The following is a 27,666-nucleotide window of genomic DNA, read 5'->3' on the forward strand; positions in this document are numbered from 1 at the left end:
GTTCCTTTCTAGTACAAGAGGTCAAATACTTGGGATTTGTTATTGATAAAAATGGGGTTAGGGTAGACGAAGACAAAATTCGACCGATTTTGACAATGACGCGACCTAGGAATGTGTCTGAACTGAAGTCGTTTATCGGTATGGTAATTTTTTATGGCAAATTCATACAAAACCTTAGTGAAATTTTAGCACCATTATATGAATTATTAAGAAAACAAAGGCGGTGGAAGTGGTCGGTCGAACAGGATAGGGCATTTAACAAGGTAAAAAAATTGTTGAGTGAGGCGCCTGTTTTAGGTCATTATGACCCGGAACGGGAACTGGTTGTCACCTGTGACGCAGGACCCTACGGAGTAGGTGCCGTGCTGGCCATGCGCGGGCGCGCGCGCGGGGCGCCTGACACTGTCATTGCCTACGCCTCGCGAGCGCTTACACCGGCGGAGCGCAACTACAGTCAAATACACAAAGAGGCACTTTCTATTATATTTTCAGTCAAGAAGTTTCATCAATTCTTGTATGGTAGGCGGTTCACGCTGAAGACCGACCACAAACCCCTCGTAAGCATATTTGGACCGGGTCATGGTATACCTAGTATGACTGCGAGTCGGTTGCAGCGTTGGGCCTTGATATTATCGGCGTACGATTTTGATATAGAGTATGTAAAATCGGATGATAACACAGCGGACGCTCTTTCACGACTTATAGCGGCACACAAGTTGGCGGGTCCCGTGAACGAGGACGGTCCGGAACAAACATATTTACATTTTGCGACTGAGGCGATGCTTTTGGATTATAATGCGATAAGTAAAGAAACTCGCAACGATGTATTACTGGGTAGAATTGTTAGTTACATCAGGGACGGCTGGCCCCAAGATACAGATATAAAAGAACTAAAACCTTTTTTTAATCGTAAATCGGAACTATATACTGAGCTTGATTGCGTCATGTGGGGTCATAGGGTGGTGGTGCCGACGGCATGTCGCGAGCGAGTTTTGCGAGAGTTGCACGATTCGCACATGGGGATCGTAAAGACTAAAGCGCTGGCGCGTAGTTATGTGTGGTGGCCTGGCCTGGACGAGGCCGTGGAGGCCATGTGCCGCGCCTGCCCCGTGTGCGCCGCGGTAGCGGCGGCGCCCCCGCGCCACATCCCCTGCCCCTGGCCCTACCCCAGTCGTCCTTGGGCTAGGATTCATTTGGATTTCTTAGGTCCAGTAGCTGGAGTTAAGAACTTAGTACTTGTAGATGCGTACTCCAAATGGATAGAAATATCAGAAATGTCAAGTACAACGGCTAAAATAGTAATCCAAAAACTAAGAGAATACTTTGCTAGGTTCGGCTTGCCTAAACAGATAGTAAGTAATAATGGTCCTCCTTTTTCGAGTGATGAATTTAGGGTCTTTTGTTCAAATAATAAAATAGAACAACTTTTTTCATCACCGTACCACCCGGCCTCTAATGGAGCAGCGGAAAACGCAGTCAAGTTGTGTAAGCGCGTAATTAAAAAAGCGATAATGCAGAATATTAATTCACAGACTGCCTTAAATAGATTCCTATTAATGTATCGTAATACCCCTCATAATACCACGGGCGAGAGTCCTGCGAAGGTTCTCTTAGGTCGAGCGGTGCGTACCCGGTTAGATTGCCTTAAACCCGATCGCGAACAGAGGGTTACCGATCTTCAACGCCGCCAACGGGACGCGGCGGGAGGAACGCAGCGAGCGTTCGATATAGGCGATTTGGTATGGTATAGACGGTACAATGTAGGGAGCTCACAGAGCAAGTGGGAAGCTGGACAGGTACTGGAACGGAAAGGGGAAACCGATTATACAATAGCTAGTTCATTAGGAGTTACTCATCGGCATATAGATCAACTAAGAAAACGCGATTCAAATAGTAAGGTCCAGGACTCGCGATCGCGTAATATGGCGCTTAGTTATCCACCGGCTCAGACACCTTTGTTGGTCCCAAGCGAGGAGGCGTCGAGTTCAGGGTCGGCGGAGAGTGGAAACAGCGAAATAAACAATCTGCCAGGGGACGCGCGGGCAGAGTCGGAATCAAACCCGGCGCAGCGGCCCGACCCGGACTCCGCCGCTGAACGCACGCGGCCCGATCGTTTGAGACCCGTTGTGAATCCACCTCGACGTTTCGGGTTTGAGGACATATTTTAAGGAAGCTCCTTTGTTTTATGTAATTTGTGCTCATTATAGGTAAGGTAAATATCCTTCCTCATAGTAAATATTAATAATAAATAGGTAAATAAGTCATTGCTTAACATGTCTACTGATAATATAAGTAGTTTTGTATAAGACACCTATGTGTCAACGTTTTTATGTCATTAACACAAAATATAATTTTGCCTAGCTTGTAATAATAAGTAATTCATTGCACTGGTAGGCTAAACTCTTATTCTTGTACCTACTATAAACAATAAGGAAAACTTATTAATTTAACCGTACTGTTGCACCGACAACCAATGTAAACAACTAGGATTTATATCTAACTAAGGATATACTTACATGTATACGTATGTACCTACGAAATTACTTAGTGTCGTAAGTTAGAAAATAAGGGTGGAGGTGTTAGGTATTAGATATGGGGTAGATACAAATTTATATAAATGTACTTGAGGGTGGGTTTTAGCTAGGCCGCTCAGTCTGCGAATATACGTACTACGCATCACACACCGTCTTTTATTTATTATATGGTATACCTGTGTGTCATTATGTGCTGGTACATAGTAATCCTGAACCCTGACGTAAGCGGGTTTGGTAGCAGCCGCCGGTCCCACGGCGTGCACGGTGAAGCATCTATGAGCTCCGTGCAGGCGACCGCCACGAGCTGCGAGGTACAGAGTGGCGCGACCAGCGCTTGGGGACAGCTCGATACGACGGAGAACTGGAACACAATATGAATATTAAAACTGCAGTGAACATATATGGCTGATATTTAGCTAGATATACCTAAAGAATAACCCACGTTAATCAGTTGTAACGAGAAAATTAATCAACATCATTCGTACTCTTCAGCAATACTACATTAATTACACAGTGTATACAGTATACGATGGACCGACGACTTTGATGTGTACCGAGCTACTTACAATGGCGAATGCATCCAGCTCGGGTGCGCGCGGTGCACACCTCTCACCTGGCCTCAGAATAAATAATAGTACTAGGTAGACTCACTCTCTAACAAAACGCGCCTGTTACGATCGGGACAGATATGGCCGCTAGGTGGCGACAGCGCCATGCGCGGCTTATGACTAGCCAACAAAATTGGTGTGGAACGGATGTATACTTGTAGCTACCTATAGCAACGCGACGAAATCGCGGAGTGAGCCACGCCTGACCCGGCACGATTGCCCTATGCCCCTGTCTAAACGGCTTTGTCAAACGACTGTATTATACTGTGCTGTGTGCTGTGCTGTGCTGTGTGCTGTGCTGTGCTGTGTGTGGGTGTGCATGTGCTGTGTGTGTGCTGTGTGTGTGTGTGTGTGTGTGTGTGCTGTGTGTGTGTGTGTGTGTGTGCTGTGTGTGTGTGTGTGTTGTATTAGACTGTGCTATTTATACATACGTGTGTCAGTCTTCTGCAGCTGAGCATAGAGTAGCGCTGCGTCTGCGCCGAAGCCGCCGGGCAGAGTGATGTCCAGTAGCGCCATCTCTGGGAACTCGCCCGTCCATACCACACACGCCTGCAATATTAAATTAGGATTAGGTACTAAAGGTCAGGAAATAAGAAATTGCTGGCCGAATGTGATAAACGGTCAAACGACACGGGACCATTTGAACACAATGCCGGTAATTCCTGTCACGTAATTACGTAATTAACCAGTGCTTTCTAAGTGGCCCCTTTTTCAGCCTAGACCAGCAATGTTGTTAGAAAAGCCGTTGCCGGAGCGTCTCTCGCTTAGCGCATGGAACATGAAATTTGCCAGCCTAATATTATTACACGTCACACGACCGTCTCTAAATAAAAAAAATATCACTGAAAATATAAATTATCAAAAACTCCAATCGAAACTTAAATCATTTATGAAAATAGTCAAGTGACTTTTCGTAGCAGGGCTATAACCGTGAAAATCGAAGTTCGCAAATTGCGGGGATTTTTCTCTGTCACTCTAATTACGCCTTCATTGGAGTAAAAGAGAAAGATCCCCGCAATTTGCGAATTTCGGTTTTCGCGGTAGCCGCTCAGGTGTCAGCCCGTTACATTTTTTCTTTCCGTTTAGCGTTCATCGATAGATTTAGACCAAGATAACTCTGCAACGATTTTGACAGCACAAACTGTGCAGGTGTAATGTAATGTGCACACACACACACATACCTACACACAAGCACACACAGTCGCGCCAAACGCCTTCCGACCAGAGGGATCAGGCTGAAAATCAGGGCTGGATAATACCACCAATCTAGCAAAACCTGAGACTGGTGCCCATTGCCTATGTACCAAAAGAGAGGCTGTCCTGCACTTGTAAAACTTGTTAGTATTAATAATAGTTTGTTAAGCTATAATGTACTTATACTGTAAGATTTCGTTTTTTTTTGGCAATAAACATTTTTTTATTTATTTATTTAATTTATACGTCATAATTTCATAGAAGTTTGACGTTTACATACTTGCACAGTCAGGCTTATGTTGGTCTAACTTTATACGATTATCATCTCGGCTAGGCCGTACCTCGACAACTGCAGCGCAGAAGCAGTTGGTGCCGTTGTCGCAGTTGAAAGCGCCGTCGGTGCGCACCGATACCTGTCGGGTGGTATTTGTAAGGAAGGGATAAAACATTATTTTCACTTCTCATGCTCAAAAAGTGCACCTTTATGTCGTGCGTAGACGCCATAAAATCGCATTTTATGCTCTAGAGCATAAAAGTAAAATTTTCTTCTAAGACTATTAAGGTAATCGGTCTCAACAGCCAAACAGTTAAAACATATTGCACAATTTTACTGAGCAATAAAATTGTGTACATGACCATACTTGTTATATTATTTTTTTATTGCTACAATTTATTAGAAATCCGTATTTTCTATCATTAAATTTAGTAAATCACATAAAATAGGAGTCGATTATCGTTCAAAAATGCTCCGAAATGTTTGACTTGGCAGAAAACCAAGCGTCTGAAACTCTGATCACATGTTGGAAATTAAAAAGTTAGTTGGCGGGAATTCATCGGGAATTGGTTATGTATTATGTTCTTTCGCTTTACGACAATTTCGTGGTGTAAATAGCCGTGAAAATGTGTTTTATTTTCCTCGCAATCGAAGTGAAAAGCAGAGTGTACAACAAGGGCATATATAAATGTCCATTTTTACCCTCGTCTACTATTTTGGTCTTCGCTTCGCTCAGACCAAAAAATTGCCTCGGGTGAAAATGGGTCACTTTATGCCCTTGTTGTACAATTAAATCTACTATTTACTAAATCAGGCCCATAAAGTTTTAGGTATGAATCAGAGGGTATATATCATATATGTTAAAATTCCATACCTGAACAGAGAGCATACTATCACTGGATACCGGTGTCAGAGTGTGGTAGGCGCGCGTGGCTTGGATCAGAGCGCATCCGGACCCTACGATGAGGAATATAATATTCTAAAATACTCTTAGCGATACTTGCACCATCCCACTAACCCAACCGGACCGGGTAAACCTGGAGTTACCATGGTTACCAGTACAATTTGACACTGGGTTAACAGTTTAACCGGTTAGCTCCGCGTTAGTGGGCCGGTGCAAGTGGCGCTTATAGATAATTAAATAGGTAACTATCATACAGGTTTGTTGACAAAGCAGAGCACTTTTTCTACTGAGGACTAAATTATTCCTAACTGAATGCAATATTTCTAGGTATCTTCAAAAAAGTAGTAAATTAAGCTATTTACTGAACCTTTTTAGGAAAAAACGGAACCCTTATATTAGGATCACTCGTGCGTCTGTCTGTCTGTCCGTCTGTCACAGGCTTTTTTCTCGGAAATTACCTACTGGACCAATTAAGTTGAAATTTGGTACACACATGTAAATTAGCGACCCAAAGAAGGACATGTTTTTTTATAATTTTAAAATACATAGGTTCGAAGTTATTTAAATAAGAAAATAGCCAAAAAATGACCATCCCCCCCTTTATCTCCGAAACTGCTGGGTCTAAAATTTTGAAAAAAAATACACAAAATAGTTCTTTACCTATAGATGACAGGAAAACCTATTACAAATGTGCAGTCAAGCGTGAGTCGGACTTATGTACGGAACCCAAGAAATGCGAGTCCGACTCGCACTTGGCCGGTTTTTAATTCATCTTAAGGCCCCAGTGCACAATGGGCCATCGCCGGCCACTCCAAGGGACGCAGCCTTGCGGTAGAATGAGATAGCAATATTACTTGCTCCCTCTAACGAATAAATGCGTCTCTTGGAGTGGCCGGCGATGGCCCATTGTGTACTGGGGCCTTTAGGACCAACGGCGCGTGTTGGATGCAACCGCTAAAGCAAGACCTCACCTTCCACATTCACCTCCAGCTTCCCCATCGGCATCTTCATAAGCTCGGGCACCTTAGCTTCAGGTGTGAGCAGGACGCTGGATGTCGCGCTCCCGCTCTTGACTGTAACGGTGAGGTGCGTCGGCGCAGGGGGTTGCGAGGCTGACCAGGCGGTGAGCGCTTCTAGCGCCACTAGAGTATCCTGTGAAAAAAACCGAATTGATAACGATATTAGTGTTAGACCAAGACAAGTCTGCAACGATTTTGATAGCGCAGTGCAAGTGTTATTTCAAACGGGGGTCCCTTTGTTTCCCATAAAGTTTTAAGTCATAATGTATTGTTTGTCATATTATCGTTAGTCATAAAACTGAAACCGTTAACTTTTCAGGATTTTCCTAAGGTTATTCTATAGATGGGTTAGGTTAGGTTAGGTTTGTTTTATGGCAATCCTGAAAAGTTACGCGTTTCTGAGAAAAACCAATTATGACTAACGAAAATTCGGACAAACAATACATTATGACTTAAAACTATTTGGGAAACAATAGAGACCCTTTCAAACGTCATACTTCTATGAAATTATGACGTACATATAAATAACACACTGCGTATGCTATCAAAATCGTTGCAGACTTTTCTTGGTCCAACACTAGTTAACCGTCCACTAAGGCCTTAATCAATATGAGGCTCCGAGCGGCAGATCTTTGTGAGGCCCTTGTTAGGGTTCCGTACCCAAAGGGTAAAACGGGACCCTATTACTAAGACTTCGCTGTCCGTCCGTCCGTCCGTCCGTCCGTCCGTCTGTCACCAGGCTGTATCTCACGAACCGTGATAGCTAGACAGTTGAAATTTTCACAGATGATGTATTTCTGTTGCCGCTATAACAACAAATACTAAAAACAGAATAAAATAAAGATTTAAATGGGGCTCCCATACAGCAAACGTGATTTTTGACCAAAGTTAAGCAACGTCGGGAGTGGTCAGTACTTGGATGGGTGACCGTTTTTTTATTTGCGTTTTTTTTTTTTGCATTATGGTACGGAACCCTTCGTGCGCGAGTCCGACTCGCACTTGCCCGGTTTTTTTTTATATGATTTAGGAGGCGAACGAGCAGACAAATCGCCTGTAGGTAAGCGATCACAGTCGCCCATGGACTGCAACGCCAGAGCGTTGTCGGGATTTAAAATGGGAGTACGCTCTTTTCGAAGGTCGTATCGGTCCGGAAATACCGCAGGCGACAGTTCATGCAGTACCGCAGCGCGCAAGCCAGGAATAGTTTCTGGGGAAGGGTGTTTTGATATCGATATACAGAGGAACACTGAACTAGATGGCGCTGATTTTGCGTTATAGAAAGAAACGACCCATTTGGAGCTAAATTAATTCCTTTGCGCCGTGTTTATTGTGTTATCACTCTTTATTCCCGGACAATATTTTTATTGGGCATAAATAAAATAAATAATAATAAATAAATATTATAGGACATTTTTACACAAATTGCCCTAAGCCCCACGGTAAGCTCAAGAAGGCTTGTGTTGTGGGTACTCAGACAACGATATATATAATATATAAATACTTACATATGTATATAGAAAACAACCACGACTCGGGAACAAATATCTGTATCATCATACAAATAAATGCCCTTAATTACCAGGATTCTAACCCGGGACCATCGGCTTCATAGGCAGGGTCACTACCCTTTAGGCCAGACTGGTCGTCAAAAGAGAGAGTATAAAGAGTGATAAAACATATAAATGATAAGAAAATGGCACCAGTACCTGTGTAGAAGCGAACCCGCCCTGCGCATTGCGTCTCGTCGACAGCCAGCGCGTGGCGGCGCGCGCGTCCTGCGCGCAGCTGGCGCGCAGCGCGTGAGGACACGACCTGAGCGCTAGTAGCGCATAGCCCGTCGCTTCTACTGACGTTGCGAGACTACCTGACGAGAGAAAAATCAGTCTCATCTTGAAATGGAGAAATGGAAATTGCTCCATCCCACTCACCCAGGGTCAACCGTTTATGCCTAGTTACCATGGTTACCAGTACAATTTGACACTTAGTTAACGGTTTAACCGGTTAACCCCGGGTTAGTGGGATGGTACAAGTGGCGCTAAGTCGGACAAAATTAATACTTAAAAAATGTAAATTGCCGAGCGGACCCTGGGTTCATTTTAGACCATTACGATTGATTATACATAATCAACATCATGGAACTCTAGAACAATTAGTGTGCAGTTCTTGTTCTGATCTAGCATATCGTTACAGCACTTTATTGAAAAATAAAGGCACGATACAAATGTAATAATACTAATATTTAATCAAGAGAGCGTACCGAATAGTTCTATATAAGAACACTACGATGTTTATTCGCTTTTTGATTGATGGAAGGTACAATTTCAATGATAATCTGACTTTTAATGACAAGTAAAGATAGCTGAAAAAGGATGGTTTTCCTTTACTTAACTTACTCGTTTCCCACCAAACAAACTCCTCCTTCCTCCTCGCCATTCTCATCAGCTCGATCAACTCCCTAATATCCTCGTCGTCTTCCAACCCCTCCACCCCTGGGCTCGCCTCATTGCTCTTTCTCAATTCCTCCTCATATCTACAAAGGCAAATGAATTCATGAATACCTACTAAGCTACAAGAAAAATGAACACAAATTAAAAAAAAAACAATTGTCATGTAGGAAAACCTGTCATATGTACTATGTCACACTGCCGTATTCGAACTTCAAGATATTCACAAGAGACGACACGTACTAGATCCATTCTAGATACGTTATAGTTAAGATATCAACTAGTTCTCTTTTGCAGCGCAATTCGGGCAACCAATGTCAATTTTACGTTAGATTGAGTAAGATATCTATTAGATGTGAATTGGATCTCTAAGTCATATCCTGTGGAAATCGTTCAAGAGTAACGTATCTCCAGAATCGCGCAAATGTCAAATTTGACAGATTAGACATTATGAAACTACACAACGAGACTTAATCGCCTATTTAAGTTTTAAGATTTACCTCCGACGTTTCGAGGACGGCGTTGTCCCCGTGATCTCGGAGAAGACCACGTAATCGTGAAAGTTTAAATCAGTGTTTGACAGGTTAGATCTTAAATATATTGTTATCGTATCTTGGTGATGTCTAAAAGATGTCTTATAGATGTCTATTTCAAAATCCTAATCGGGCCCATAGTCAGCAATACTAGTAACTTAGCACTTTTGCATACAAACTTCTAATGCAGGGGGTACAGTCAAGGAATTTAAATTCCGACCCATTTTGTACTTTGTCACAGTGACAACCGTATGAGGTCTCTAGCGGCTTTCATATTGATTGTCACTGTGACAAAGTACGAAATGGGTCGGAATTTAAATTCCTTGACTGTACCTTTTCTTTGCAGCTAACTACATAAGTAATTTTGCCACCGAGTAAAGGATGACTCACGTTAGACCGGTCCGTGTCCGGGCCGGAGCTTCCGGCGCATCGTTTTCTATGGAAAGCATCACGTGAGCTCCTGTCATGTCATAGAAAAGTAAGCTCCGGAAGCTCCGGCCCGGACACGGCCCGGTCTAACGTGAGTCATCCTTAAAACCACAAAATTTTTCACCACACCAACACAAGGAAAATATTATACTAAATAACTGCTAAGCCAATCTATTCAAAATGAATTTTATTATAAATACTTATTTATCATTCATGATTATCAATTAAAAGTCAATACTACCAGCAAACATAAGAAAATAACTCAAAATTTGCATTTAATTACTTTGCCTCACATGTGAATAAAATGTAACATTCTTATCAGTTTTTGAACAATCAAGAGAGCCTTTACCAGCTGGTGTGAAAATAACTTTTCACCGCACCAGCTCGGAAAGAATTACTTTGCACTTCAAAAACGAATAGAAAAGTTGCATTTTATCTACATGTGAGGCAAAGTAATCAAATGCAAAATTTGAGTTCTTTTCTTATGTTTGCTGGTAGAATTGACTTTTAAATGATGATTTTGGATGATAAATATTTAATAACATTCATTTGGATTTGATTTGGTTTGATTTTACATTTAATATTTGCTTCGGGTTGGTGTGGTGAAAATTTTTGTGTTTCACTCGGGGGCAAATTTTGTTTAACCTCGTGCTTTGAAACCCTCGCAACGCTCAAGATTCCATTTTTCGAATTTTAAAAAATCGCTTGCTTGGGTATCAATATTAGCACGAGCGGTTAAACAACAACTTTGCCCCCATGTAAAACAAATAACTATTATTACCTCCTCAGTCTCATGAACGCGTAAGCTAGAACTGCGTGAGCGTAGACCCTGTTCGGTGACTTAGTCTTCAAGGGGGGTAACGCTCGGAGGCAGTGGAGGGTGTTCTTGAGGACTTTGTAGGGGAGATCTGATACTCCTTCCACTAGGGAGGTGATCACGTAGGCGGTTAGGGCTACGTTCGCGATTTCGCCGTCTTCGTTAAGTCCACCCTGGGGAAGGAAACAGGATTGTCGTTAAATCACAATACCTTGGGCTTAGAGTTTGCACGACGGATCCGAGAAGGTCCGCGGATCTGGATCCAGAACCGGATAATTTCATACACTTCGGATCCGGATTGCAAACCCTACTTGGGCTTTGAATTGAAGTAAGTTTCAAGTACTGAAGAAAACGTGACCAAGGACCACAGTGCCTCGGATTCGACACGGCCATCCGTTCAAAATAAACTGTTGATACCGGTAGGGTCTTTAATCTCATATATTCTATTAAATGTTCTGCCTGTTCATTCTAAAGATTTCCGGGGGCTTATTCTGATTGTGACAACAAATGATCTGGATTTATTATGGATATGATCTGTTAGTATCAAAAGGGACGTTCCTTGGAAGAAGAATTTAGACACAAACAAACAACCAGAGTTCCATGGGTTAGAGTCGTATTCCACCTGTCCAATTTCTCTCTCCAATGTCATTGCGACTCACTCTCTCATTAAGCAAAATGTGAAACGCAATACACATTGGACGAAGATATTGGACAGATGGAATACCACCCTCAGCGATATTCAGGCGACGCTTACACTAGGCTACAGTTTTCACTAGCTAGACAGACTAATGGCTATATAGAAACATCCCTAAGACAATAGTTGTAAAACTAACCTTGAGCTCCCTGTGGAAAACCTGACCCTCATTCCTGAAGCATCCGTTCTCCATCTGTTGCGACATCAGCCAGCGTTCTGCGCGACGCAGCGCCGGCGGCGGTGGCATGCCCGGTGAGATCACCTGTGAACATCATATATACAAATGACTAAGAAGAGGAGGAACGCCCTTAGACTAGATGGAGCCATGACCTTCGAAAGGCGGCTGGCAAGAGCTGGAACAGAGTTGCCGCAAATCGTTCTCAATGGCGTGCAATAGGAGAGGGCTATGTCCAGCAGTGGACGAGAGTAGGCTGATGATGATGATGATGAAGAGGAGAAGAAGATATTAGGAGAAGAACATCTTTAAGCTGATATCCACGCTTACCTCATGTGCTTTTCTCAGGTATCTAAGAGTGAAGGCTGTGAGCCATGTAGATGGGTCATCAGAAGCACCGAACGCGCTAAATCCACCCGAGGGATGCGTGTATTGAAGCTGACGAGTGAAACCTGGAAGAACGACCTTGTTTCATTATGTAAGCTAGAAGTATCGTACCTATACTTACCTTAACGGCTTGGCCACGATTTATTCCGAAATTTATAAATGTCGGAGGTGTCCTTAAATGTCCATTATTTTCAGATAAATTACAATTAGGTATTACCGTCATTTTCATAAATGTCTGACGGACGTTTTAAAAATGTCGGACACTATGCAACACTAATATTGACGAAACGTACCCCTAGCTACGTGTTCTTTAGCGGAGGAAGCAGCCGGGCTCTTAGGGTCCAACTGTTTGAGGGCCAGAAGGTTGGTCGCAAGTCGAGCCATGTTCTGTTCGCCGCAGCCTCTTGGAAGTAGCACCAGGGAATCCGCATCCTGAGAACAAGAGGCCAGGGTAGAATGATTCAGGAATTAAGGCACCACTATTTTTATTCTTATTTTTCCTAATTAAATGATTTATGATTTAATGTTATTAAGCTGTCATGTATGGTTGACGAAATATTATTTACAACGGTCTCTCGGACTACTTATATACCAAATCGGTGCAAACTATGTTCCGTCAACTATACAATCCGTACCTAGTCATATATATACTAACATTCTATGGTATAGTTCTTAACGTAAAAGATCGTAAAGGATTGGTACCCAAGAGGTTGCACATGGAGCCAGAGGAGACCTCGAACAGGATGGGAGGATGAACTCAAACTCACAGCGAACCCGAACTGGAGAAGAGTGGTCCACGATAGACCCCAATGGAAAGAGCTAGAGGAGGCCTTTGCCAAGCGGCACATATTCTAACTCTTAGAGGCATACTCTAACTCATAGATTAATAGATAGATATAGTTCTTAACATAATTTCAACAGAATCAAATATGAATAATTAAAAAGTGTGCACTTATTACTTACAGCGAGTAATGGTCCAGCGATGTCTCCTATGGTCCAAACGGTGACAGATTCAGAGCCGGGTATGGCATCAGCTTTGGGCCACGACCAGGACACCTCAGATGTTCTGGATACTTCACTACCTGAATTAGAAAGTAATCTCTTAAGGCGCTATGATGAAAAAGATGATTGTGTTTTATAGTAATAAATCTTCTTGAAAATGGACAGTACTTATAAAGGTTGATTTGGAAATAATTTGTACCTGGTCCACAGAGTAGAGCAGAATGATAGTCCTGAGCTGGAACACCTTCTGGATCCACTTGGATCTGGATGATTATCTCGTCACTGCAACAAAATCAAAATATTAGTAATAAGATCGACTAATTTAGTTCTTAATCCTGTAGGACAACTACAACTGAGTACTTGAGCAGTATGCCTTACGGCAGAGTGTTTTGTAAGTAAAAGAGCGCCTATGTTTGGTGGAGTGACTCCTTGTATGGTCCCGCACACAATAGACTTCCACCGAAGAAGACACATTAAAACCGACTCCCTGGTACATGTGCGCATATAACGTCATGCTTGTATGAGTTGGCACCGTCGCTGTCGCACGGTATGGCGCTTTTGAGTGGCGCCTGACTCTTTAAGCAGGAGTGCGCACGCTTTATAGCGAGACGTATAACAACGGACCGGCGCTTGCAGGTAAACTACCACTTCTAGAATCACCTGACTCCTTGAGCAGGTGCCCGCGCGCGTATAGCAAGCCGCGCGGAACCCGGCAACGCAGCATGTAGCGTCACGCGCCGTGCCACGCTTGCACGAGCTGGCATCGCGGCCACCTCGGTACGGTCTGGTACTTCTAAGTGTGGATCGGCTAGTACTTGAATCTCGATCTGGAATTTCAAAACGTCTCGTCTTTAAAGCAGGGACCGAATACTAAAACTAACCGGTATTCAATTCCGGTATCACGGTTGATTATGTATATTTTTGCACTTAATTTAACTAATCTGATAAATACTATTATATAATATCCAATAAATATTGTGAATGCTATGAGATATTTAGATTTTTAGTTATACCGGTAACGGTCCCTGCTTTAAAGTACTACTAGCGACCCGCCCCGGCTTCGCACGGGTTAACAAATTATACACCTAAACCTTCCTCAAGAATCACTCTACTGATAGGTGAAAACCGCATGAAAATCCGTTCAGTAAATTAAGTAAGGCCAATGATAGCAGGGGGAGGCCTATGTTCAGCAGTGGACGCCGCCGGAAGACGCTGAATGCGGGTCGCTTCCAACCGGCACGTATGGAGGTCCAAGGGGGAGGCCTATGTTCAGCAGTGGACGTCTTATGGCTTAAAATATTTCGAAAATACTTACAATAAGAGACTCGTAAAGGTAGTTGAAGATGCGGTATTGAATAATCGTCGAATCTCCACGCTTCAGTCGCTTCGGTCCATCAGCATGGATAAAGAATTCACGGAACACCTAAAAATCATAAAAATAAAATGGCTCCTCTACACGAGGGCCCAGCGCCGGCCACTCCAAGGGACACATTTATGCGTTAGAGGGAGCAAGTGATATTGCTATCTCATTCTACCGCATGGCTGCGTCCCTTGGAGTGGCGGGCATTGGCCCATTGTGTAGAGGAGCCATAAGGTTATAAAGATGATCTCCATATCATCATCATTATTCTTCAGAGCCTGGCTCTTGTCGGTGGAGTAATCGCCATTCCGTTCTTCTCTCTGCCACTGTTTTGAGCTCCTGGTACGTTACTACGTTGATTTTCTCTTTGGCATGGTCCAAATATTCATGTCTCGGTCTTCCGTTGCCTCTCTGTTTCTCTATTATATACTTCAAGCATCGTGACGTATCATGTTTCCCCTTCTGTTTTCAATTGTTCTCAGCAGAGATCTTTTCTCTCTCACCTACCAAATTTAATACTTCCGTATTTATTTTCCTGTCTTTCCAGTTTATACCTTCCATTCTTGTCCATGTCCACAATTAAAAAGCGCTCAATGTCTCTATAACGCTGGGTTAATCAGAGGTTCAGTCAATGTATGGTACATTGGCTACAATGGCTAGTCTGATTTAAACCAAAATATTACTTTGCTAATCCGCATAAAAGATAACGTGCTAGTCAATCAGTGCTAACCCGTTATACTTACTTAGGTATTTTTTACATGCAATTAATGTTGTACATTGGCTAGTCTGATTCTTAAGAATGTTGACGGTGGCACAGAGGGGCTGTTCTCTGACACGAAGGGCGTAATGCCAGTGGAAATAAAGTGGTCTACCACTGGCTGTCCTTTAAGGATGCTGGGGAAACATAGAAAGGCCGTAACTAGATATGCAGAACGCGTCAGCCTCGCGCCTGATATTTTGAACCAGGACCGCAGGGTCCAGGGTCCAGGACTCCAGGCTATCCTCAGGGATACCCAGGGAAGTCGTGTTTTAATACGGATTCACGCGAGAGTCTGGCCTGTAAGGACGGTTACGGTGTGATAATCACACCATATATAAACACTGGGAAAGGGAGGCTGAAGATCGCGACCACTGGAGGAAAACCCTGGGTGAAGCGGTAGTTGCACACGATAAAGCGTGGTTTAGCCTTCTTCACACTAGGTGAGAACTGAGACACCAGCGCGCCGTTCTCCCACCTTCGTCACCGGGCACGGCATTCTCCTGCCAGCTATGCGATCGCGGCTGCCGCTCTCGCATTGGACTTAATAGTCATTTGCGGAAGTGCCGCACTCTTATGGACGTTGGTTAAACCATCATCTTATTGATGTTACAGGCCAATGATGATATAAACACTCTAACCTGTAAGGAAGCCGGTGGGGACACAGCGAGGCCGTTTCTTGACACGCAAAGCGCGGTGGCCTCGTAACGCGTTATAGAGTCCGGGGCGCGTGCGCTGGTTATTACTGTCCCGTTCACGCCAACTGCCACTAGGCGCCACAGCCAGGCCTGCAAAGAGTTAAGTTAAAGAGGCCCACTGATTAACAGTCCGCCGGACGGTATCGGCCTGTCAGTTAGAACAAAATTTTGACAGTTCCGAACAACTGACAGGCCGATATCGTCCGGCGGACTGTTAATCAGTGGCCCCCTTAAAGAAACAATACTCTATAAATAAAAACTTTTTACAAAAAAAAGAAAACCGACTTCAAAAAGAGTGAAATAAAATATTATCCTTTTTAAGTCTATGCGTTACTAACTGATATGTTTGAAGTCGGTGCCAAGCCAACTTTTGAAGCATACCATGATTTTGGTGCGATTCGATAAGGATGTACGTTAGATTGCCTTACACGACGACAATGAACGTACTTTTTGTAGGTACAGTCGACGTTAAAAATATGTTTACACTTTTCGTCTTATTACAAAGGAGTAAGGTGCAAAAGTGTAAACATATATTTGCCGTCGACTGTACCTAAGAATACACCTCAGAACACACGATCAAACCTTCTTGGCACAGTCCGTACCATGTTTGTCGGCACGCACGCGTGGGATTGGGACTGAAGTTATTTCCCGTCCCTGATTCAGAGGACTACATTTCAAAATATAAAACAATTTAAGGAATTGTTGCCAAATTTCACCTAAAGCGGTTCAGTTGTTTAGCCATGAAAAGGCGACAAAGAGGGAGACAGAATTACTTACACATTTATAATAGTTATTAATACAGTTCTAATGGGATTTATAGTCATAAAGCTGATTATTTTTGACGGGTATTGTTACTACTTGGCTTGGCACCGACTTCAAACATATCAGTTAGTAACGCATAGACTTAAAAAGGATAATATTTTATTTCACTCTTTTTGAAGTCGGTTTTCTTTTTTTTGTAAAAAGTTTTTATTTTTCCATTTTTTTTTAACGCATTGAGCGCGACGCATGAATGAAAAACAACATCATGATTAACACTAAATTCGTGTACCTACTTTAATAAATATGTAATCAGGAATTTTCTCGAGTCCGTCTGGCAAATTATAATTCCTGTCACTTCACTAAATCCATCCTCCACCCCGCCACTGACCCAATCCCTCAACCCCCCCGATCACTCTACCTCTCAGCGCATCAACCCCTGATTCATGTACCAGTCGGCCCTGAACCAGCAGCCAGAACCATTACCCGACCCCTTAATCCCCGACCCCTTAACTCCTAACCCTAACCCCCGATCAGTAGCCTTACCAGCTTACCAAGAGTTTGACATTGATTTATTCGCTAGCGTGTGTGTACTTACTTACTTTCTTTGCATCTCGCTCGTACTGGCATATTAGCGCGAGCGAGATGCATAAAAAGTAAGTTACGAAGACGTTAGCGTCACTATATGTCAATGTCAAACTCGTGGTAAGGCTACACTTGCACTACATCAAATTGGCGGTGTTCGGAAGCAAATGCTCGAGTTACTTTAGAAAACACCGAAATCACTTTACACGTGCCTTTAAAAACTGAGGAGTTCCCTCAATTCCTCGTGGATTCCATCATCAGACCAGAACCAAAAATAATACGGAAACACCTTGGAGGCAACTCCTTCCAAACAAAAAAAGAATTACTCAAATCGGATCACAGGTGCCGGAGTAATCGCTGAACATACTACATTTAAAAAATCATCATTATCATCAAAACAATCATCATCATCAGGTCTACTTCATCAAAATGGTAATTTTCGGAAGAAAATGCTCGAGTTGCTTAAGAAAACACCCAAATCGCCATGCATGTGCCTTTAAAAATTGAGGAGTTCCCTCAATTCCTCATGGATCCCATCATCAGAACAGAACCAAATTAAAATGGGACCAACTCGGAGGTAGCTCCTTTCAAACAAAAAAAGAATTACTCAAATCGGACTACGGGTCTCGGAGTAATCGGTGAACGTACATAGAAAAAAAAAATAGCCACAACCGAATACAGAACCTCCTCCTTCTATGAAATGGAAGTCGGTTAAAAATATATAAATACCTATAAAATAAAAATATTGAATATTGGTTAAATCTGAGCTATTTCAATCGCTAAAGGACGAAGCTATTATAAGTTATATAGCTCCGTCCATTAGCGATTCAGTGTAGGTCGTAAACAGAATCGCAATAAGGACATCATGGTAAGACCCCTGTTGCCTGTAGTGCGTACACTGGCCGTCACAAGCCGAAATCGTCTGGCATCCTAGCCAAGCGATTTGTGTTTCTATCACTCTACCATATTAGCGTGTGACAGTGACAGTTGAGTTTCGTTCGCTACGTAGCGTTAGCGATTGGCATCATGTCTACGAGGCCTGGTCTTTGACAGGTTGGTACCGCTATCAAGTGTCATACTTCAAAACATAAAGGGAATTTGATGAAATGTTAACATATAACAGAACAAGATAGAGATGATATGAGTAACACGTTTAGTACAGGACACACGGTAGATTGTAGCAGCTCACCTCCGAAAAGTCCGTCCTAGGCTGCATATGTTCGAGAAGCGGCGCCGGCGCCGGCGCTCCTGCGCATGCGTGACCCCCGCCCCCGGCGACGCGCACGCCCCCCTCTGCCAAGTGCGTGAGAATGGAGCTGGGTGTTGGAACTTCTTCGTCTGATGCTGTAATAAAAAATATACAGTAAATATTTTTGATATTTTTTTCAGTTGAGAAAGAGGCTGGCTCAACTGGACTCGGCCGGAAAGAGCTGGAAGTAGCCGCTCCAGATCGTGACAAATGGAGGATTCTTCTGCGAGCCCTATGTCCCTTATGAGGGCCAGTTGCACCAAGCACAATTAACAGACTGATCAACGTCAAGCAGCAGACAGAACTATGAAACATTCCATACAATTAAATTTAGCGAACGCTAAAACGGTGACAGACCGTTTGGTGCAACTGACCCTTATGGAGGTCAATTTGTGTAAAATTATCCTGTATATTTAAGATCATACTTACACAGGAAGCATTTTCCATTAGCATCATACTCCGTCAAATTCCTATGGCTATCGATGATATTCCTCAGCCGCTCCATGATGGAATCTTTGGCTGACGGCACGGGGGCCAGCCAGCGCGAGGCCGAGTCCAACACGGAGAGGCCGCAGAGGGCTAATTCGTTGGTGGTGATGGAGAGAGAGGCGCTGGCGCCCGGTGCTACTTGGCGGGAGAGCCAGTTAAGTTCTACCTGAAACCATTTCAACCACTGAAGTATCATCATCATCTCACCCATAAGACGTCCACTGCTGAACATAAGCCTCCCCCTTATATAGGCCTCCCCCTTCACTGAAGTATGCATCATTCTTATTCAGAACACAATCTAAGGTGGTGGTACTGGTGTTCGACTTGGTCCCAATACATGTCATCTTGAAACTTGAGTCATTGTCAATAGAGGTGACAGCAGGGTGTCATCTATTGGGCATTAGCATGTCGAGCACTAGTACCACCACCTTACATGCTTGAGGAATCGTTTAATGGAGAGGACATGGGCATGGGGCTTACTACATATTTGAGACTTAACTATTAAATTAATTCAATAGAATTTACCAAACCGTATTCAGAACTAATCTTAAAATTTCGAAGAGCAGTTGTTAAAAATGCCATCGGTTCCACAGTATTTTTTGGAAAATCAGTCAAAATTAACAGAAAATCGGACAAGTGCGAATCGAACTCGCCCACTGAGGATTCCGTACATTTTAGTATTTATTGTTATAGCGGCAACAGAAATACATCATCTGTGAAAATTTCAACTGCCTAGCTATCACGGTTCATGAGATAGGTACAGCCTGCTGACAGACAGATAGACGGACAGTGGAGTTTTAGTAATAGGGTCCCGTTTTTACCCTTTGGGTACGGAACCCTAAAATCTTACCTTGTTAACAAAACACTCTTCCATCTCAATATGCTTTACAGCACTGACCAACCCCCCTCTATAATAAAAGTACGCCACCAAATGGCTGTCCGGGCACATCTGATGCGTCATCTTGATCGGCAGCATGACTCGCAGCAAATGTCTATCCAGAAGACTGCCTTCGGATTGGTGGATGAAGCCACTGCTGTTGCCTGATTGGTGGAATTGCCTGTTCAGTAGGTCGCTGCTGCGTTCGGATTGGTGCGCTTGAGGGCACTTGCTGTTTCTTGGTGCAGCGTGAATTTGATTGGTTGATGAGGATATTGGGCACTGGGTGGTCACGCCCCAGCGGTAGATGGTGCCTCCGCGGGTTATCACCTGAAATTTGACAAATGATAAGTGGTTTGTTAGACTATCGTGTTGTTGTTACTAACTTTACTAAGACCGCCGGAAAATAGATACTATAGATGACTTTCTGACTATCCAGGGAAAAGAAAACCTTCGTAATTTGTGTAAAGTAAACGTAGTGGTGCTCGACGCGGTCCCAGTACATGTCATCTTGAAAGTCATTGTCAATAGACGTGACAGCAAGGTATTGGGCATTAGCAAGTCGAGCACTAGTACGTTTACCTTAGTTGGTCGGATGCGTTTTTATGATAAAGGTTGACTGGATTATAGCATAATTAGCTCATTGTACTGATTGGGTGTATATAGACAGAAAAACAAATGTCACCTCTTCTGTTTCCAACTATTAAGGATACTTTTAAGGAGAAGGATACTTTTGTATTCGGCCAACACCACGCAGTTTTCGGCTGTGCGTGGGAAAACACAAATATTTCATGAATATTCACTTTTGACAACAAATAATGGAAATTGGAGTTCAAATAGTGGTTATCCTTACAACAAAATGCACGCTCAGCGCATTATCAACGTCCTTGCTCAAGTAAAGCGGCACGAAGCTCCGCGCGTTGGCGTCGCCGCGCAGGGGCCCGAGCGCGGCGTGTATGGAACTTGTTCTTCTAACTGGTAAATATAGCGGGGAAGCTGCTGTGCTGAAGACTAGATCTATGTGTAACCTCTCTAGCTAAGACTGTATTCTTACCACAAAATGCACGCTGAGCGCAGTATCAACGTCCTTGCTCAAGTAAAGGGGCACGAAGCTCCTTGCGTTGGCGTCGCCGCGCAGGGGCCCGAGCGCAGCGTGTACGGAGCCCGTTCTTCTAACTGGCAGATATAGCGGGGACGCTGCTGTGCTGCTGTCGTTTTTGAGAGTTGCCTGATGGAACAAGTATAATTATTAGAATTATCAACCTATTTTAGAAGGTGATTCAGCGGGAAATTTTTGGCTAATTTTTGCGAAACAAAATTAGCCTCATGAGGCTCACGGTCTTAGCTATAGAACTCAGTATATCAGTACAGCAGTGTTTTATGGTACGTTTAATAGTTTTAAATGACTAAAACTACGGATTTTCATGCGGTCTTGAGGAAGGTATAATAAGGGACCCATAATTTGTTAAAATGAACGTAAATTAAACCCAATAATAATTAAATCGATAGGTATAGGACTACTTAAGATAGTCTTTTGTTTTGTTCCGCCTGAGGAGCACCTAAAGTTGCAAATTGATACCACTTGTTTAGGGTTGTTTATTGGCATTGTTGCCACGTTCCGCGACGCTCCAAAAGGCTTAAACTGCCGTATTCGAACTTCAAGATATTCACAAGAGACGACACGTATTAGATCCATTCTAGATACGTTATAGTTTAGATATCAACTAGTTCTCTTTTGCAGCGCAATTCGGGCAATCAATGTCACTTTTACGTTAGATAGAGTAAGATATCTATTAGATGTGAATTGGATCTCTAAGTCATATCCTGTGGAAATCGTTCAAGAGTATCTCCAGAATCGCGCAAATGTCAAATTTGACAGGTTAGATCTTAAACATATCGTTATCGTATCTTGGTGATGACTAAAAGATGTCTAATAGATGTCTATTTCAAAATCCGAATCGGGCCCAAAGGCCAAACTTACTTGAAATTGACATAAGACATTGGCGTCATCGTCCACAGTGAACATGACCCTGGCGACGCCTCTAGCGTCCGTCGTTGCGTCGTCACATGACGCCTCGGTGCGTTCAGCCGGGGAACGACACACGCGGACATGCTCGTTAGGTGCTGGCTTATCGTCCCAGCGAGTTGCTTTTATCTGTAATATACACCCGTACGGCTAAGATGGTCGGTTTTTTATCATATTATGTCATCAAGCTTGTCTCGTTCTAACAAGTATTTAAGTGCGAAAGTGACGCAGGACATGACAAGTGATATAAATAAATATTATAGGAAATTTTTACACAAATTGACTAAGCCCCACGTTAAGCTCAAGAAGGCTTGAGTTGTGGGTACTCAGACAACGATATATGTAATATATAAATACTTCAATACATAGAAAACAACCATGACTCAGGAACAAATATCTATATCATCATACAAATAAATGCCCTTACCAGGATTCGTGGTACTAATAGTGCTCGAGCTCGACATGCTAATGCCTAATAGATGACACCCTGTTGTCACCTCTATTGACAATGACATAAGTTTCAAGATGACATGTACTGGGACCGCGTCGAGCACCAGTACCATCACAAGTATTTGTAAGCAAAGCAGTATAAGAAAATACAGTTATAGTGAAAAGAGCTGTTTGGGATACTTATATCTAAATTCTTCATGTCTGTGACTACATTATATTATGGTTCACAAATCAATAACCCTTCGATTAGGTTACAATTCCAAGATGTCACTTTCCTTAGCTCCGAAACCCCCGTAGACAACATGCCAATCGCTAACGCTACGTAGCGAACGAAACGCAACTGTCACTGTCACACTAATATGGCAGAGTGATAGAGCGACAAAGCGATTCGTTGGCGAAGCGCAAGCGATCGTTACCTTCGTTCTGGGTCGCCTGGATCATGTTTTCTAAGAGAGAGTTTACTTGCTTTTAGTTCAAGAAAGGAGAGAGATGCCCCTGTAGGAGCTACAGTCAGAAATATCACCTTTGTGTTCATAAGAAAGTAGCTCAATTTGAGCAGCAGCGTCTGGAAGACCTAGATGCTAAGCGTCATATCCGCAAGACGCGACCTAAGTCCACCTACACATACACCCGCAACTCGACTGGACAACTCCATTGCCCATCGTGTGACCGCATTTTCAAGACAAAGTTTGGTTTTGCGAGCCACATAAGGGCATTTCATAATCCGGATAAAGAATTGTTGATGGAGTCGCCATTGCCGGATACGGCAAGGAAGAAGCCATTTTAGTTCAAGATATTCCCAAGTTTAGCAATTTTCTTCCTTTTAGCATTTTACAGCAATTCAGCGTTGTACCTTCAACTTGTAGGGCAGCCCGGGGGCTAGGACCACTCGGTGCTTCGTAAGGAACTGCAGGGTGACCGCCTTGTCAACCACTTGGGAGACTACCGTCGTGTTCTGCCAGATCCCCGTACCATCCTCCTGAAATATTGATATTGATTTGTTAAGAGATTAGCCTGTGCTTAAAGCTTAGTCCGTGTAGATGCAGTTAGCGTTATTACATTTTCTTCACGGGAGTTGTAAAGATATTTTTTTAAGGCATTTTAGAAGTGCTAACACAGTATAGGGAATATTAGGCAAAGCTCTGCATAGGTGGCACCTTTGTGGCACATACAGTAAACAAAGCACATTGACACATCACACGTTACGTCAATCACATGGCCTACTGCGAAACAAGAAAATCGAAATGTCGTTATCTAATCTCTCTATCACTCTTGCATGTTCGAGCGATAAAGAGGCAGATAACTAAATTTCGCACTAATATAATTATATTATAAATTTATAAGTAAAATAATAAACACACTTAAAAAATTTAATTTATATACCTAAATAAACTGCATAATAATACATTCATAAAAACTAATGAAACGAAGTAATAATAGTTATAGGCCGCCCGTATTGAAAGCGAGGAACTACAACTAGGTACAATAATAACAAAAAAAAAAAAAAAACTAAATTTCGATTTTCGCGTTTAGCGGTAGGCCCTTAATGTTAACAAACCGCCTTGATGCATCAATGTCATATTTTATTCTCTGTGAAAACCTTTCAAAAAACAGTTTAAAGCACAGTAAGTATAAGTTAGTCTATGAATTTACTGAGTCGGTAGTGCTGCACTCTGGCGGCAGATCATTGCAGTAATATCCCCTATTTCGCGCATCGATGCGTTGGATATGTTTTAGATTGTTTGAAGAGACTACATAAGTGAGTGGAGCACCAACTTCACACAATGATGGTGTTAATTTAGAAAATATTAATGAATCGTTTAATATAGGGACTGCAAACCTGAAAAGAGAAGTCGGCAACAACCACATCAGGTGGGTTCCCACCATCCAGGCCTATCCTCCTAGCAGCTACAGCGTGTCTATGGCAGGCCTTCGGAGCACGCAGTCGGACGGCCGTACGGACGCCTGGCGTTGAATCCGTTGAGAAGTTGACGCCGGCGCCGCGGAGACGGATCACTAGCATACCTTCCACTGCTTCGGTCCATGGGTACCTTGAGCAGAGAGGAAAGAGTTGAATGAGATGTTCACAGAGTAAAGGATCACCAGGACAGGTGTCAAGTTTCGGCGGTTCCGCGGCCGGCTCCCTGACACTGCGGGGTTGCGTAATGCATCGCAACCATAATGTGTTTTTCACCACACCAGCTCGGAAAGGCTTACTTTGCACTTCAAACACTGATAGCAAAGTTGTATTTTATTCACATGTGAGGCAAAGTAATCAAATGCAATTTTTGGGTTGTTTACTTATCTTTGCTGGTAGAATTGACTTTTAAATGATGATTTTGGATGATAAATGTTTAATATCATTCATTTGGATATGATTTGGTTTGATTTTGTTTGATATTTTACATTTAATATTTGCTTCGGGTTGATGTGGTGAAAAATTTTGTGTTTCACTTGGGGGCAAATTTTGTTTAACCCTCGTGCTTTGAAACAATCGCAACGCTCAAGATTCCATTTCTCGAACCACTCGCTATGCTCGTGGTTCAATTTTGGAATCTTTCGCTTGCTCGGATATCAATATTAGCACGAGCGGTTAAAGAACAACTTTGCCCCCTTGTAAAACAAATAACTATTGTAGTGTTTAGTTTTAAAATATATTTTTATAATACAGTTATGCTGTGCAGTTAGGTATGCTAGTTTTAAGGTATTTATGTACGGGCCACTAGTTGCCTGAAATAAAGATTTTCATTCATTCATTCAATAATACGTAATCACGGTTCATATCCCGGTCGATATAAGTCTAGTGAGTCAATACTGACCTGACACACACAGTCCAGACAAGTCGCTCGCTGGTCCTCAGCACCCTGGCTGCGTGTTTCACACTGAGCTGGAACGGCGGGATCTCGTAGTTGCCAACCAAGAATTCCGTCACACCCTGTAACAGATTTAAAACGAGACGTATATACAGGGTAATTTTTGGACCTTTAGCCATATTGTGCAAGGTGATTAGGTAGGCCATACTGAACAACTTTTTCTATGAGACTAACTCCGAATCACAAATTTTTTTTTACCGTTTCGTACATTTTGGTCGAGTGGATGTCGACGTTTTCTATAGGAAGGCTGAAGAAAAAGCTAACAGCAATACAGCAAAAGCAATGGAATAGGTACGATATATGAATCTTTACGGTAAGGGCTGATTTAGACGATGCGTGAACTCGCATGCGAGTTTCATACCATCGGGTTTTGATCGGTCGGTCAAGCGACCAACCGACCGAGTTACGTCCAATTCAAATTGGACGTAACTAACAGTCCGCAATGTAATTAAAATCGCATGCGATTTCGCGTGCCGTCTAAATCAGCCCTAACCCGTAAATCTCTCTGGGTTAGGCCAGATAACAGGCGTTGGTGTATAAACTAGTGATCGCACAACCTTTTCTTGAAAAACTGCAAAAGGGGACCGAGATGATGATGAAATCTTACCTGTGAGCCGTCCTCCAACTTGGCCCGAAGCGTCCATCGACCAGGTGGTGCCTGGGCATCCAGCTCATGCTGAATCTGTCCAAAGCCCAGCCGCGTCCGTACGCGGTTCCACTGCGCCGCACGTGTCCCTTCCCACGCGCCGGGTGGACCTTCGAGCCACATCTCTTCGATCTGTAATGAGTTGGTTTATTTTAATCATCATCATCATGTCAGCCCTTTATTGACCACTGCTGAGCATAGGCCTCTCTTCTAGTACGCCACTTGTCCGGGTCCTGAGCTAATCTCATCCAGAATTGACCCGCAATTTTCCGGATGTCGTCCATCCAACGAGCTACGGGCGCTAGGCGCTTCTTTCATCCAATAATAAGTTAAGTTCGCCTTTTGTACAACTTTTACGGTGCAATAAAGTTTAAATAAATAATAATTATTAATTTTTTTTTTCGTTAGCCTGGTTAAGTGTCCTACTGCTGAGCAAAGGCCTCCCCTCGTTTCCTCCACTCGACCCTGGTTTTTTTTTTTTGAATTACTAAATAAAAAAATTAAACCCCCTACGCTATATGCCAAGAAATTCCATTTTATGCCAAAAGTGCACATAATTTTTGAAGAGAGCTGACAATATTGAAACTGCTGGATCTATTTTTATCTAACATACCCACCGCAAGGAAATTCGCTTCGACGTAAAAAAACCGTACCCCATTTGTTGGAGAGCTACGATGCCACAGACAGACAGACATACAGACATTGGCGTCAAACACCCGTCATATTGCGTCGGGGGTTAAAAAATGGATAAGTAACTTTTTGTACGACTGTTGCAAAAAATTGTGTTAACCATGACTGGTCTATGAAAAAATTATCTTACCTACTACAAAACTAACTAAAAGGCCATTATGCTCAATTTTATCTATTGGTCATGCTAATAGTATTTTTAAAGCCAAAATATCCAAAACAAACGATCTGTGTAGTAAAGTGTAATCTTAAATAATTTCTGTTAAACAAACAATACCTTTATCTGCTCTGCTGACCTCCTGACCAAAATGAACGTTTTAACTCTGAGTAAACAGTGACTCATCCCACAAAAAGGTGGCCCTTGAAAGGACCTAACGGATTTCATTTAGCCCATAATTTGACACAAACTGAGTAAGGTCTTGCGAGAAACCTTGATACTTAATCGTTGTACGATTCTGGTTAGGAAAACTAAGCTGAATCTTACAACTAACGTAACTAATAAGACTCCGCTGTCCGTCTGTCTATCACCAGGCTGAATCTCAAGAACCGTGATGGACAGTTGAAATTTTTACAGATCATGTACTTATTTCTATGGCCGCTATCACAACAAATAGGTACTAAAAACAGAATTACTTACATAAATATTTAAGTGGGGCCACCAAACGTGATTTTTTGCCGTTTATTGCGTAATGGTACGAAACCCTTCATATGCGCGAGGTCGTCTCGCACTTGGCCGGTTCTTTTCATATGGCATTACATTTAATAGTGAAATAAACTGAACTCTTTAATAAAGTCACCCTGTAATGTTATTTCGATCCCGTTAAAATAAAGCTCGTAAAACAAAGTGAACGCGACACTTCAATTAATTGAAAAAGAGATTAATTACCAGTTTTTGTGTTAATGTATTCGCGGATGACCGTGTCAGGGGCCGGTTTGAGTCGGGAGAGTATTCTGGGTTATTTATTAAGTTGAAGTTAAAGCTTTTACTAGATCAAGACTAGACTAGCACTCCGCGCCCCGCGGCTTCGTTCACTTGGGCGTGGAATGGGGTTGGCCGGGCAAATTATTTTACGGCTCTACACGATGGGCCAACGCCGGCCACTCCAAGGGACGCAGCCATGCGGTAGAATGAGATAGCAATATCACTTGCTCCCTCTAACGTATAAACGCGTCCCTAAAGTGGCCGGCGTTGGCCC

The 27,666-nt window shown here is 42.9% G+C and overlaps 1 protein-coding gene across 1 annotated transcript in view; it reads right to left on the minus strand.

Moving 5' to 3' along the window:
• Window positions 1-27,666, minus strand: part of LOC134671710 (murinoglobulin-2-like) — a 53,467-nt gene that overhangs the window by 8,530 nt on the left and 17,271 nt on the right. Inside the window, exons 5-29 of the mRNA XM_063529542.1 lie at window positions 25,745-25,915; window positions 25,084-25,199; window positions 24,105-24,315; window positions 23,118-23,243; window positions 21,770-21,943; window positions 20,843-21,016; window positions 19,762-20,118; window positions 18,852-19,077; window positions 18,363-18,517; window positions 15,773-15,919; window positions 14,330-14,437; window positions 13,675-13,841; window positions 13,214-13,296; window positions 12,976-13,094; window positions 12,306-12,444; window positions 11,956-12,077; window positions 11,590-11,712; window positions 10,721-10,929; window positions 8,927-9,063; window positions 8,240-8,397; window positions 6,486-6,666; window positions 5,485-5,567; window positions 4,678-4,749; window positions 3,574-3,691; window positions 2,711-2,895 (exon numbers count right to left, since the gene is read on the minus strand). Of these exons, the coding sequence (XP_063385612.1) occupies window positions 2,711-2,895; window positions 3,574-3,691; window positions 4,678-4,749; window positions 5,485-5,567; window positions 6,486-6,666; window positions 8,240-8,397; window positions 8,927-9,063; window positions 10,721-10,929; window positions 11,590-11,712; window positions 11,956-12,077; window positions 12,306-12,444; window positions 12,976-13,094; window positions 13,214-13,296; window positions 13,675-13,841; window positions 14,330-14,437; window positions 15,773-15,919; window positions 18,363-18,517; window positions 18,852-19,077; window positions 19,762-20,118; window positions 20,843-21,016; window positions 21,770-21,943; window positions 23,118-23,243; window positions 24,105-24,315; window positions 25,084-25,199; window positions 25,745-25,915 (3,861 nt within the window). The remainder of the gene's footprint in view (window positions 1-2,710; window positions 2,896-3,573; window positions 3,692-4,677; window positions 4,750-5,484; window positions 5,568-6,485; window positions 6,667-8,239; window positions 8,398-8,926; window positions 9,064-10,720; window positions 10,930-11,589; window positions 11,713-11,955; window positions 12,078-12,305; window positions 12,445-12,975; window positions 13,095-13,213; window positions 13,297-13,674; window positions 13,842-14,329; window positions 14,438-15,772; window positions 15,920-18,362; window positions 18,518-18,851; window positions 19,078-19,761; window positions 20,119-20,842; window positions 21,017-21,769; window positions 21,944-23,117; window positions 23,244-24,104; window positions 24,316-25,083; window positions 25,200-25,744; window positions 25,916-27,666) is intronic.

This window comes from Cydia fagiglandana, chromosome 16 (assembly GCF_963556715.1).
Source record: "Cydia fagiglandana chromosome 16, ilCydFagi1.1, whole genome shotgun sequence".
In the NCBI taxonomy this organism is placed as follows: Eukaryota; Metazoa; Arthropoda; class Insecta; order Lepidoptera; family Tortricidae; genus Cydia; species Cydia fagiglandana.